Raw genomic sequence first — 13,266 nt, forward strand, 5'->3', positions numbered from 1 at the left:
GATTCGCGTATGTGAATAGTAGATAATATGAAATGAGAAAAGTAGGGGATGTTTTCCCTCACGTCCGCGCGTTTTAAGTGATAATCTAAGTAAGATAAGTTTTGGGTCGGGGGATGTTTTCCTTCACGTCCGCGCTTTCCGTATAAGAACCCACAACGTTCGTCATTCGCACCATTCTACAAAGAATAAAAAAGAAGATGGCTTCAAACCACCTTGATAAAATGAAAAAAATGCAAGACGTCCTGGACAATTTAGGCATGATGGAGCAAATGTTAGTTAACCTAAACGAGGATCACTATTCTTATAGTCCCCATCGAGTGAAGATGGGGATCAACAATTTAAGAAAACTAAAGGAAATCATAAGTGATCTGTTGAAAGAAATAAAGGAGGAGAAGGAGGATGAAGATGAAATGATAAGGATGCGAGCACGGAACGAAAAAATTGAAAAGGAAGAAGAAAATGAGAAGAGGAAGAAAGAAGAGGAGGAGAAGCAGAAAGAAGAGAAAAAGAAGAAAAAGGAGGAAGAAAAGAAAGAAAAGAATAGAAAAAGTGTAGGACAGAAAATAAGAAGCTGGTGGAGAAATAGAAGAAATTAGAAGAAGAAGAAAACCAAAGGCCCTTTTCAGGGCCATTTCTATCTCTCGAAAAGATTTTGACTTTTCAATTGCCTAGCCCCATTTGTTTATTTTTTTGTTTAAAAAAAAAAAAATAGAGACCCCTCCCTGTTTCAATTTTCGCTTGTTCCCTTTCCAATGACCCATCTGGTCGGGACCGTATTAAAATAGGGTCCCGACCCTGTTCCATTTCCCCTAGTCCCTAGACAGTCCCACGATTTATTCCCCATGTTCAGTTTCCCTTGTCCCTAGAATGGATATTTTTCTCCCATGTTAAATTCCCCTTGTCCCTAGAATGGATATTTTTCTCCCATGTTAAATTCCCCTTGTCCCTAGAATGGATATTTTTTCTCCCATGTTAAATTACATAGTCCCCAGAGTGGATATTTTTTTCTCCCATGTTAAATTTACATAGTCCCCAGAGTGGATATACCCTTTTTAACATGGAAGTCCCCTAGTCCCTAGACCGTCCCTATTCACTACTTCCATACCTCGTATGAGATACATATATCTGGCTAAATATCTAGTCCCCACATCTCATATGAGATACATATATCTGGCTAAATATCTTGTCCCCACATTTCATCTAAGGGGCATATACCTATTAGGACAGACCTTTTGAGTACAAGTAATAAGACTGAAATTTTCTCTAAATTGTATTAAAAGTAAGTTTTATCTAAATTATATTGGAAATAATTTTCTATTAAAATATATTGAGATTAAATCCATTTATTTCGGTACTACAGTTATATACTATTTAGTAAAGATTGTGACCGTTTTGAACAAAATAAAAAAACCCTTTTGTACATATATTTCCCTTGTGTCATAGAGTCAGCAAAAGCTACACTCGCTAAGTTGTCTAAGTTACCGCATTGCGGAAAACTTAAACTCGTAAGCTGTAAGCTCCACGCGCTGACGTGGTAGAGTTGTCTGTCTAATGGCGTACATTGACCTAGACGATAGTCTGTAACAAACTATGAAGCCTCATCTTGAGATTCTGGTGAACACATGAGCTAGGCACATGCCCATATTTGGCTTGGTCGTAAGAAACTGATATAAAAAGCGTCAGAGCCACGCATGTGCCAGTTTGGAAATATATAAACGGGCAGCAGAGTGAACACTCAATCGTATACCAAGCGCAATGAAGTCAAATGAGGTAAGTCTCTGTGACTGTGAGTGTGACTCTCTCTCTCTCTTTCTTTTGTATATATATATATATATATATATATATATATATATTAGCCAGTAGTACAGTACGGTACAGCACAGCTCAGGACGATACAATACAATGCCACCAAAGCAAGCCAGTCGAAGCAAAGGGGCCAAAAATCATTAACATAAAAATATATCTGTGAATAAATCAGTGAAATTCGTATCAAAGGATAAAAACAAGGATTATCACTCTCCATAAAAGAACATTATAGGACAAAATCTTACAAGGACAAGGACATTGAAGGATTTTATTAGGAGGACAGAGATGATTTCCACTATCTATCCTCTTCACACTTTACAAAACACTAGGATAAAAACACACCTTACAATGGCAGCAAACACCACGCCACAAACTTTTAATGCCGAAACCTTCCAACGGGAATATTTCTGGACGGAAGAGGAAGAAATAGAGCAAAGAAGGCTCTACAAAGCATATCAAGATCCCTCTGTACAGGCAATAGACCTATCAGAAACAATACAACAGGACCAGCCGACAGCACAGCATATCATTGCTGCCCTGGCGGCCAGGGGCCTAGGAGGGAAAATAGACACCCTCTACCACATTGGTAAGGGGGTCTACCTACCATACCCCAAACAAAAGGAACCCCTCCTAAAAGGGGAAATATTTTGATCAATGGTATCACGGCCAAAATCACAAAACCACCACCCTTGACAAAATTAATAGACCGTAAATACACAGATGTGTATATATCGCAATTCCCCAGAGAGATCTCCCTCAAGGTCTTTCAGAAACGGTTTGAGCACAGACTGGACATCAAAGTCCATAAAATTAAAAGGGACGTCTATAAAAATACGATCGACGTCTACAACGGCAAGATCGTAGTCCAAATAGACAAAACAGAGACACATAAGATCCCAGAATACTTTAAAGTACTGGGACTTTTGGTACAAACACATTTCTATGAGTCCCATTTAGTGCAGCCCTGCAGCAACTGCAATGAAAAGGGCCACACGAAATGGAATTGCCCCAAACAAGGGCAAGGGAGAAAAACACTACTCCCCACCCCAACCACATCAACAACACCACACAACACGCCAACATCTTTTGCTGAAGCTGTCACAAGCTTATTCAGCAAATTGCAGACAACACAAAAAGAAAGCGAAACAGATGCATACACCAACACCCAAATAAACCAAAACGAACCTGAACAAGACACGGTAACACAAAATGAAAAAGAAACGATACCAACCATACAACTAGCACCACAACCAACCACCACCCTCATTGGAGAGATGGAAACGACACAGACGAAATGTTGACCGCAACACCAACAACAACAACCACACAGACTTGCACAGAAACAAGTGAAATACAGGAAGCACCAGCAGAAACACCAACAACACTAACAACACCCAATCAATCAGACAACGAACACAGCGACATCGAGATAGACTTAGAACTTTCTTCACAACATAGAACTTTCCTCACAACACACACACCCCCACACACAAAACAAAAGACGAAAAAACAAATCACCAAAAAAATCTCCAATTGGAAAAACACCAAAACGACTACACGGAAACTCCACATCACAAACCAAAAAAATCAGGAGCATAATCAAAGAAATGGGGAACCAACCACCTCTGCTTCCTCCTCATGAAATAAACACAAAACCACAAACACCAGCAACACCACCAAACATAAAAGTACTCACACAAGAAGAAAAAGAACATATCGACGCCACACTCAACCCCCCCCCCCCCAACAGCCCGCGCCCAAGGAGCCCGGCACGCAAACCATATAAACAACCTCAACCACAGATAACAGAACAAAAGAAACCCAACCCCCCCAAAGGGTAAATAAAACCCACCGAACCATAAAACCAACAAATTAAACTGCAAAACACCTACAATAACCCAAATATAAAAACAAAACAGACACAGAAATGGATACAACACTAAAGATACTATCACTAAATGCAAATGGAATAGATTTCCAAAAAGCTAAGAAACTAATAGAAAAGCTCGCTCATATGATATTATCTGCATACAAGAAATCCATAACCCCATACAAAAGGTGATTAACTTTATAGAAGACCAACTCAACGCTATATTCTTGGTGCAAAGAGATTTCACCAGCAATAGATCGGGAGTCGGAATAATCATCAATCAAACTGTAACACACGCTAACTGGAAACAATTAGCCACACCGCCAGAAATTCGCGGGAGACTACTCCACATTAGCCTCTACGATACCAATATTATAAATATATACATGCCACCTAGAACAAACAGAAAAAAACCATTTATATACAAACTATCAAACTATTTACAACAATATAACATAAATAACACAGTAATCATTGGAGATTTTAACTCAGTGACCCATGATATAGACAAAACAAATGGACTAGCGAAATGGGACAAAAGTATATTGAACCATGTAAATGGACTAATCCACAACAACAATTTAGTAGACACATATAGATTACTCCACCCAACCGAAAGACAATACACCTATCACCGCACAAACAATGCAACAAGAATAGACCAAGCATACATAACAACTTCCAACAATATATCAGACAAAGCGACATATTAACAGACAAACTAGCAGACCATAACCACATCGAAATAAAAATAAAAATAACAAATAGAGACAAATGGGGAAGGGGATACTGGAAGTTCAATAACACAGTCCTGAATCTATCAAAATATCAGGAAGAAATCCAAAACATCCTCTTCTCCATACAAAATCTAAGTACATACGAAATTTGGGATGAAACAAAAGAGAACATCAAAAGAATTAGTAGGAAATATGCAAGACTACAATCAGAACAACAACATCTAACTGAAAAAGAATGTCACAACATAATAAATTCAAACAATTATACTGACGAAGAACATAAAACAGCTGAGCATATTCTGAAAGACATACAAAAAAACCCAGACACAACGGAAATAAGATACGAGCAGGAAAATTTGTTGACATATACATGATAGGGAAAAACATATACAAGAAAGAAGAAATAAAGCGAGGTATGCAAAGAAACATGACAAAACTAAAAGATGACAAAGGAAATACATTAGAAACAAAAGAACAAATACTAAATCACGCAAAAATATATTACACACAACTATACCAAACACAAAAAATAGAATGTCACAAAATACAACAATACTTAGACACAACAATCACACCAACCATAGATGAAAAAGATAAAGAAATACGCGAAGAACCTATATCTATTGCAGAAATAAGCAAAGCTATAGATCAATTAACAAAAAATAAATCACCAGCATTAGATGGTCTTACGCCAGAATTCTACAAAGCTTTCAAGATACCTATAACACAGGTATTATATAAACTATACAACAACATTCAAACAAAACATGAAATGACAGAATCTATGAAAGCTAGTTTAATAACTCTACTATATAAAAACAAAGGGGATAGCACAGACCTAAAAAACTGGCGCCCCATATCACTATTAAACACAGATTACAAAATACTAAGCAAATTACTCACTAACAGAATCAAACAAACACTAGGAAAACTCATCAATTCAAACCAAACTTGCGGCGAAGAAGGGAGAAATTTACAAAACAACATATTATCAATACAAACCACATTAGAACACATGGAAAGCAAAAACACTCCTGGTGCGATTATACTAATCGACCAAGAAAAAGCCTTTGACCGAATAGAAATTAACTACATCGTAAAAGTGCTAGAGAAATTCGGCTTCGGAACAAATTTTCACAGATGGGTAACAACTCTATACAATGATATCAATTCTTCAATACAAATCAATGGGGTGCAAACTACACCTTTCCCAGTAAAGAGATCGGTAAGGCAGGGTTGCCCCCTGTCCATGCTGCTCTATGTCCTGGGGATAGAAATTTTGCAAAATAACATACAAGTAGACCCCAACATTACAGGGATAAAGACTCCAAACTCTAAAGAAGAAAGTAAAATGTACCAACATGCGGACGACTGCACCCATTTCATAACAACAATAACATCTTATACAACAATATATAACCTTTGGTACGACCTCCCCCCCTTATGGAAACACAATAACAAAAGAAAACAAAACACAGAACAAAACACAGAAACAACTAAAATCCGGCAAAGCTGAACAAGCTACTATAAAGAAGACCGGAAAAATAAGGAAATTAAAGAAATATTCCCAATTAAAAAAAAAAGGTAACACACCTAGCCAAATGGCACCTGGGAAACAAAAAACAACACAACAACAATAAGAAAGATACAAACAAAACACAATCCATCAAGATAATACTGAACAAATGGGACTTCCCCACAAAACACAAAAATAAACAATACTCCCATGCAAAAGGTAAAACAAAATTACCTAGCAAAACAGCAGCAGGGAAGTAAAAATAAAATTAAACTAAAAATAAACCTAAATAACCACAAACTAACTCCTCTTTAATAAATAATAAAAATAACTCCCATGCAAAAGGTAACTCTCCTAGCCAAATGGCAGCCAGAAACCAAACCACACAACCACAATAAGAAAGATACAAACAAAATAAAATCCGGCAAAGCTGCCAAGTTAATACAAAAAATACCAGGAAAAAAACAAGACTATTCATAAACACAAAAATAAAAACAACTCCCATGCAAAAGGTAAAACAAAAACAATACCTAGCAAAAAGGTGGCAGGGAGGTAAAATTCAATACAATGAACCACAAACAGACTTCAAAATAATCCGGAAAAGCTACAAAAGCTACTACAAAACATACCGGAACACAGAAAATCGACAAAAAACAATAGCACAAACACAAAACAAAACCCCAAAAAAAAAAATCCCCTGAAAAAGGTAAAAACACCTAGCAAAAAAGCAGCAGGGAGTGAAAAGAAATAAAATAAAAATAAAAACATAAAAAAACAAAGCACACGCAAAATAACAATGACAACAGTTAAAGAACAAACAAAAAGACAGAACTCACAACAAACAATTTTATTATGCGATTCATACAGATGCACTAAACAAGCACCATTTTTCTCTACATCAACATAACACACAATCTCTTCAACTCAAACTTTTTTTTTCTCTCTCACTCTAAATGTCAACCACTCCAACGTTTCTCTGAACAGAAGATACAATCTGTGTCAACAGCCACCTGCTCCCCTGGGCATTCAGATGGACCCCATCTACATCCATATACAAGGAATGGAAGCCGCGAATGTTGCAAAACTTTACACACAAGGAACCGTCAAACACCCGGGCTAGCTCGGCATTAACTTGTCTCACAAGATGGGAGTAGCGGCTCCGACTCAACCCCAGAGGCCAGAAAATGACCACACACCAATAATAGCATCTTCATCAAGAACCGAATGATAACTAAAATACCGCTACTATAGAAATACCCCAGGCAATAATCAATGCAACGGGAAATGACGCAAGGAAAATCCAAAACCAAAACCCCAGCCCACAATAAACTTGTACCCCAAGGGACCGCACTCACACACGCAAACCAAGAAGCAACCAAAATTTAGCGACAAATGAGAAATAACACATCTTTGGAAAACAAAACTAAAAAAAAGAACACTAAGAAATAAGACAACCTAGAACTAGAATTTGGAACGCAGTCCTTACAAATCTATCAACATGACAATAAAAATAGCACCACACAAAGCACCACACAAGGACAAAAACCTGACTATACCAAGTCACTTCACGAAAGAAAATATAAAAAAGGGGAGGGAAACCACGTCACGGACTCTAGTGGTCAGTGGGGGGAGAAGTACCAACCCAAGTTCCGGGTATGTATGACCCACCCATGCCCCTCAATGAATGCCTAAAATTGAGGGAAACGGGGAGGGACACCATACCCACAACCAAACATAGAATTGGATGAACAGAGCAAAGAACAACCCTTCCAAATAGCTTTACTTAAGAAAAGAAAAAACAAAAAAAAAATAAAAAAAATAAAAAAAAACAATTTCATAATCTTTAAAAAAAAAAAAATTTTTAATAACCTCTCAAATGCACAACACAAAACAAAATAAAGCAAAAATAACACGTAACCCAGAAATAATTCGATATACAAAAAGGTGCCACATCTGTGTCCTACCTAGCTAAAATAGCTAGGATCGGAACCAGGCTGTGCCAACACTCGCAATGAAGTCAAATGAGGTAAGTCTTTGTGTCTGTGAGAGTGACTCTCTCTCTCTCTCTTTAATATATATATATATATATATATATATATATATATATATATATATATATATATATCTTAGCCAAAATGCGACCTTTGGCCGACATATGCTCAACCTTTAGGCGACCACTGTCGCCTAAAGGATATATTTAGTGTTGCCCAAAAGTTAGACAATTTTTTCTACTGTTTCTGTTAAAATAAAACTGTATTGGTCACTTGATATATATAAATGAGATAGTAATAAGGTTAAAACTTATTTTAAGTCAACTTTATTTAAAAGGATGCTTAGATATTTCGATTTTAAATTTTGTATATATATTCGCGGTGCAACCTTTCGGCGACATCATGTATATTACGTATATCTTTGTTGGTAGCGTGTATGTTTATATCACTAAGATAGATTTTAAGTTTATTTTTGATCATCATTGTTTTACATATCGCACCGTTAGGATATATAATGAAATACCATAGCCACGCATATTATCTAAATATTTTGCCCACTTCTAGGTTTAACTTCGAAGTGATACCTTCGAGCGTAATGTGCATGCTTATTTATTGGCCTTGTCAGCTTTCGGAAAAAGCTGTCTCTAAATTTTTTAAAATAATCGCGGGTTTGCAGTTGCCTTACACAAAGCGCATTGTAATTACTGCAAATGTAATGCAGGGATTTGTAGATGTAACAGGGATCTAGCAGTGTAGCCAGTAGGAAGAATATTCCAAAGTATAGAAGAGGTTGGTTGATCATGCAGTTTGACTGAATGTGACTGTTGCTTGTTTATTCCGTCAATAACTCCAGTTGCAAACTGGGCCAAAATACCTCGCAGTGATTTGCATCATTCTTAGATATAGTGCATACTGTAGGTTGAAGATTGCCTTTTGATTTAATCTACATACAATTTAGGTGCTGGAGATACTACACAATGCCACACCATTATAGGGGTGGGGTGTGTGTCTCGTATCGTTGCTTAGGGTAGTTTGCCTATAAATGACTGACTATTTGGAGTAACGTCGTTTTCGCCCGTCGGACATGCACGATGATTACCTATAAAGAATATCGGGTACAGATAAAATAACCCCAGAACAACACCCACCTCCCACTTCTTAAAAATAAGAGACAAGACATAATTTCCTCCCCCAGTACAAGTTATCCCCTTTTAAACTTTTTTTTTAAACCAACACAATATATATACACTGCTGTCGGGCATTTCTGGGCACCTAAGGTTTTTGTTTCCAATACTGAAGCAGAACGCATACCGAAATCGAACGATTGCCAAAAATAAAATGGATTGTTTTCACAGACGTCACAATTGAGTACACACAAACCCACAATGCAACATGCGTGCACCTTGCGCAGCCATTTTGAGTCCCTAACAAACCTTTGTCAACATTAGTCATCATGTATATTCAAGATAATAATCTGATTTAACTGTCGATAAGGACATTTACTTCATCGAAACAATACAAAGATTGTACTTGAAATTAAGTGCCCTATAGCATGAAAATAATAAAGCTGGAAGTTCCCTTGCTTACATCGAAAGACAGAATAGTGAAGTTGAACCGTAATCGTGCATATAGCTATCAAATAGAAATGCAGTTATTTTTTATTTTTTTTTACAAACACATTATTGACATTTTTAGAAAGTGTTTCGCATCATATCCCTGGGCTTGTCATCTTACAGTAATGGTTGCGGGCAATGATTTTTGGGAAACAATATCAGTTACGAATTAACATTTTGTAACATGTTTTATGTCAGAACTTTTATGCACAAATACTTTTCGCGACAACAGTGTTGGTGCCAATGACAGTTGACAAATCAATTTAATTAGTATAGTCAAATATTGTATTTGTGACGGATATGTTGGACGTAGGATAATATTGAATGAAAGCAATAACCGTTCAAAAAAGTTTGATCTTCAGTGTATTCAAACGAAACACGTGCCAAACAGAACATGACTTTGTGTCAAATGTCAAAAAGTGGTATTCCTTAAATGCTTTTAGAAAAAGTGAAATTATATATTAACATTTAGCCTTTTAACTTAACGATAACCAAATGATTGATTTCAGCCCGTGACAATTAACAATCATTACGTGTTTCTACTTGTTTGTGTCTCCATTTGTTTATGCGTTGGTTTATTGATCGATCTATTTTGTTTATGAAAGAATAACAATGATGGTTGAAATTTAAATGTTTTACTTGAAGAAAACAAGTAGAAAAGTCACGCGTTCAGTCTCATGTGGTTGACGTGCACAACAGAATGTGATGTATTGTTATAATCTTACACACAAATTGAGACGTGTCTTCATATTTATGCAGGAAAAACAATGCTATTAGGTGCATGTTTGCAGGGCTAGGGACTCAAAATGGCGGATATGGACGTACACAAGTTTTGTTATGTCACATGAAAACAACGGATACAGCAATGCTTACCATTTGAAAAGATGCAATTGTTACCAGAATATTCTTTCAAAATAATATTCATTTTGGACGCAGGGGATACCACCCCACTGTTTTCCTGACTCGCGATATGTTGGCCTATTCTGCGCATAGCTTTGAAAAGATGTAATGTTTATCCATATTGCTATAGAAATGAAATGTATTACTTTGGACTGTTTCAGTCAGCAAATTCAGTCGAGTAATTAGGTCAGGTTTATAGTGTGTTTTACAAAATTCAACGTAAAAATGCCAATAAATGACAAGAGATATTAAGCAAACTAAACTGATCTTGTAAAAAAGTTAGTAAAGTTAAACATTTTATGTTGTTGTTGTAGGGTTTAACGCCATTTTTCAGCACACGATAGGCTATACATGGCAGCCAGTACTAATGGTGGAGGAAGAACCCTTGAAAACCTTGAAAAAACCACCGACCCACTGGAAGCTACTGGCAAGCTTTCTCACATAACCACATTAACCGAATCCGAGACTCGAACCCACACAGACAGAGGTGAGATGGCAGTGACCCATAACAAAGAGCGCTTTAGACCACTCGGCCACTCGAGGACCCCAACATTTTATGAAAAATAAGCTATTAAGTGTAAGAGAAACAACAATAAATAGGATGTAATGTGTTTTTGTCTTATTGATGGGGAAAAAATAATACATAATTTAGAAACAGACTATACGCCGGGGAATTTGTTGAGAATTTGTTTTAACGGCAAGTAGACACGTTGGGTAGCAGATGATTTTGTACATTTGGGACAACTTCTTGCAAAATTGGAAACTTGGATAAAAATAGTTTTGTTTTAAGGTACACATTTCCATCTTTTATATAATGTATTTTTTTATATGATTCTAAAAGATTCACAGTAAATCAATTTTTGGGGGTTACAGGTTCAAGAAGGTCTTGAAGTGGGTCTTCACATTGCCATTTAGAAATCACATTTTTATGTGCATTTCGAGTCAAAATGTGGGATATTTTGTACGCTTTATGAATATCACTTTTCTTAATTAATGTACAGTTCTTCTTTCTGAATACAAATGGATTTTTGACCCAAAATAGCACATGATCAAATGTTTATTGGAATGACGTATCGTTGCGCAGAATTACCCAACGTGCAGAATAGGCCGGTATGGCGGTATACATCTTTTTGTGTCTCCATGGACCATTTGATTCTCAAGCTTAGTGCGGGCCTCCTTTGAACAGATAAATTAAATTTGTTTTGCCCATTAGATGTTACTATTGTTAGATAATGACTGTAATAGATAAGGAGATTAAGATGCCTAATGATATAAGGACTTATTGCACACACTTTTGTTTTTCACCTCACTTTTATAAGCATCATTACACACACTTTTAATCCATTGCATTAAATCCTTTAGCTGTTCTTTAACACGTGCATTTTTAAAGTATACCATATCCATTGGAAATACAGCATTCCTAGCACAGAGATAGACTAAGAATTGAGTGTGCTGTATTTGACTATTATTTTATGAATTACATAAAATCTGAGCCATAATATTATTGTATTATCATGAAATTCCTTAATTAAATTAAATATTAATATTTCTGATTTCTTTTTTTCCCCCATCCCATTTTAAAATAGGCTAGTATTTCTGATGGTTTAAAAAGTTAAAACTTGTTCTGGTAGAGGGGATTATGTCCTATCCTTCATTTCTTTGTGTGGATTTTATCCTACACTTAGTAACATGGGTTATTAAGTATAATTTGTCGGTATATCGTAAGCAACAAATATGTGTCTATGGTGCCAGGAACGATAAGGTTTTTCACATGTCAGAAAAATGGCAGTACAATTTTAGTTTTAAGCAATGGGAATTTTTTTAAACACTTAATCCCAATAATACAATGTAAGGTGTACACCCTGATATATTAGCTAGATATTTTCCCCACTTTTAGGTTTAACCTCCGAAGTGATACCTTTGAGCGTGATGCACATGCTTATATTGGCCAGTTCGATAAGGGTTGTTACGTCTCTTGACTTATTAAGCCCCCTAATTTACCCATGATGCAACGCTCTTCCGGCGAGCAAATCTATATGCTGCTATGGAAGCCAACAAAGATATCAACAAAACCTGTGACCTGGAAAACCTTAATGTAAAGTGCCTAAAGACATTTACGGGATAGAGGTGCCCACCTTTCAGGAAATAAAGCCGAGCTACTGAAAAGGGCGAAAGGAGTGGCAGATTTAGGTATTAAGACGCTGAGAGAAATAAATGTACAAGACCGAATAAATGAGAAGTTTCAAACCATTGAAAAATTCAAGACACCATTTGGGGAGATATTACCTGATCCGAACCAGCTTCGTGATAATTGGACATGTAATGTGGAAGACATACCACATGTTAGTGATAATGACTTATACAATTATCTGGTGCTTAACAAAAGGCGTACATTTGACTCCGAAAGTATGAAGGCCAAAAGACAGCTGAAGGCTCGTGTCTTTTATGAAGACCGCCATGTACATAGTGTTAAATTCCATCCCGTATTAGAATGCACCGATGGATTTGTTAAGTGCAAAGTTATTTCTTCCCTCCCGACTCTGACGGAAAACAAGAAACTGGACTATGATGTTTGGATTTGTTTATCCAAAGAAACCGGGAACGTTCATTCTGCTGGTTGTACATGCAGTGCTGGGTAAGAGTATTTACTTTTTTAAACAAAAATAATAAATATTAATAAGAAGAAGAAAAAAAACTTTCTTTATTGTGCACACTCTCTGCAGCATCAGTTAAAATTAAAGCTGCTTTTATATTGACCTTAATTTACTCCACCGGATTTTAAGTCTAATGTGCCCGCACTGTTGCAGTTTGTATATATCTAACGAATATTTGT

General features: G+C 36.4%; 1 protein-coding gene across 7 annotated transcripts in view; it reads left to right on the plus strand.

Moving 5' to 3' along the window:
* Positions 1-1,499: 1,499 nt before the first annotated feature.
* LOC149804832 (uncharacterized) overlaps positions 1,500-13,266 on the plus strand; it is a 34,975-nt gene continuing 23,208 nt past the window's right edge. The window contains exons 1-2 of one of the 7 annotated variants that reach the window (XM_089945078.1): positions 1,507-1,770; positions 12,331-13,068. In XM_089945078.1, coding sequence (XP_089801204.1) covers positions 12,842-13,068 — 227 coding nt within the window. In that variant the 5' untranslated portion in view covers positions 1,507-1,770; positions 12,331-12,841. Of the gene's footprint in view, positions 7,956-12,330; positions 13,069-13,266 lie in introns of all 7 variants that reach the window. The other 6 variants (XM_089945074.1, XR_016416799.1, XR_016416798.1 and 3 more) reach the window with 6 other exon arrangements.

The sequence above is a fragment of the Sinohyriopsis cumingii genome, chromosome 2 (genome assembly GCF_028554795.1).
Source record: "Sinohyriopsis cumingii isolate HCF-2022 chromosome 2, ASM2855479v2, whole genome shotgun sequence".
Lineage (NCBI taxonomy): Eukaryota > Metazoa > Mollusca > Bivalvia > Unionida > Unionidae > Sinohyriopsis > Sinohyriopsis cumingii.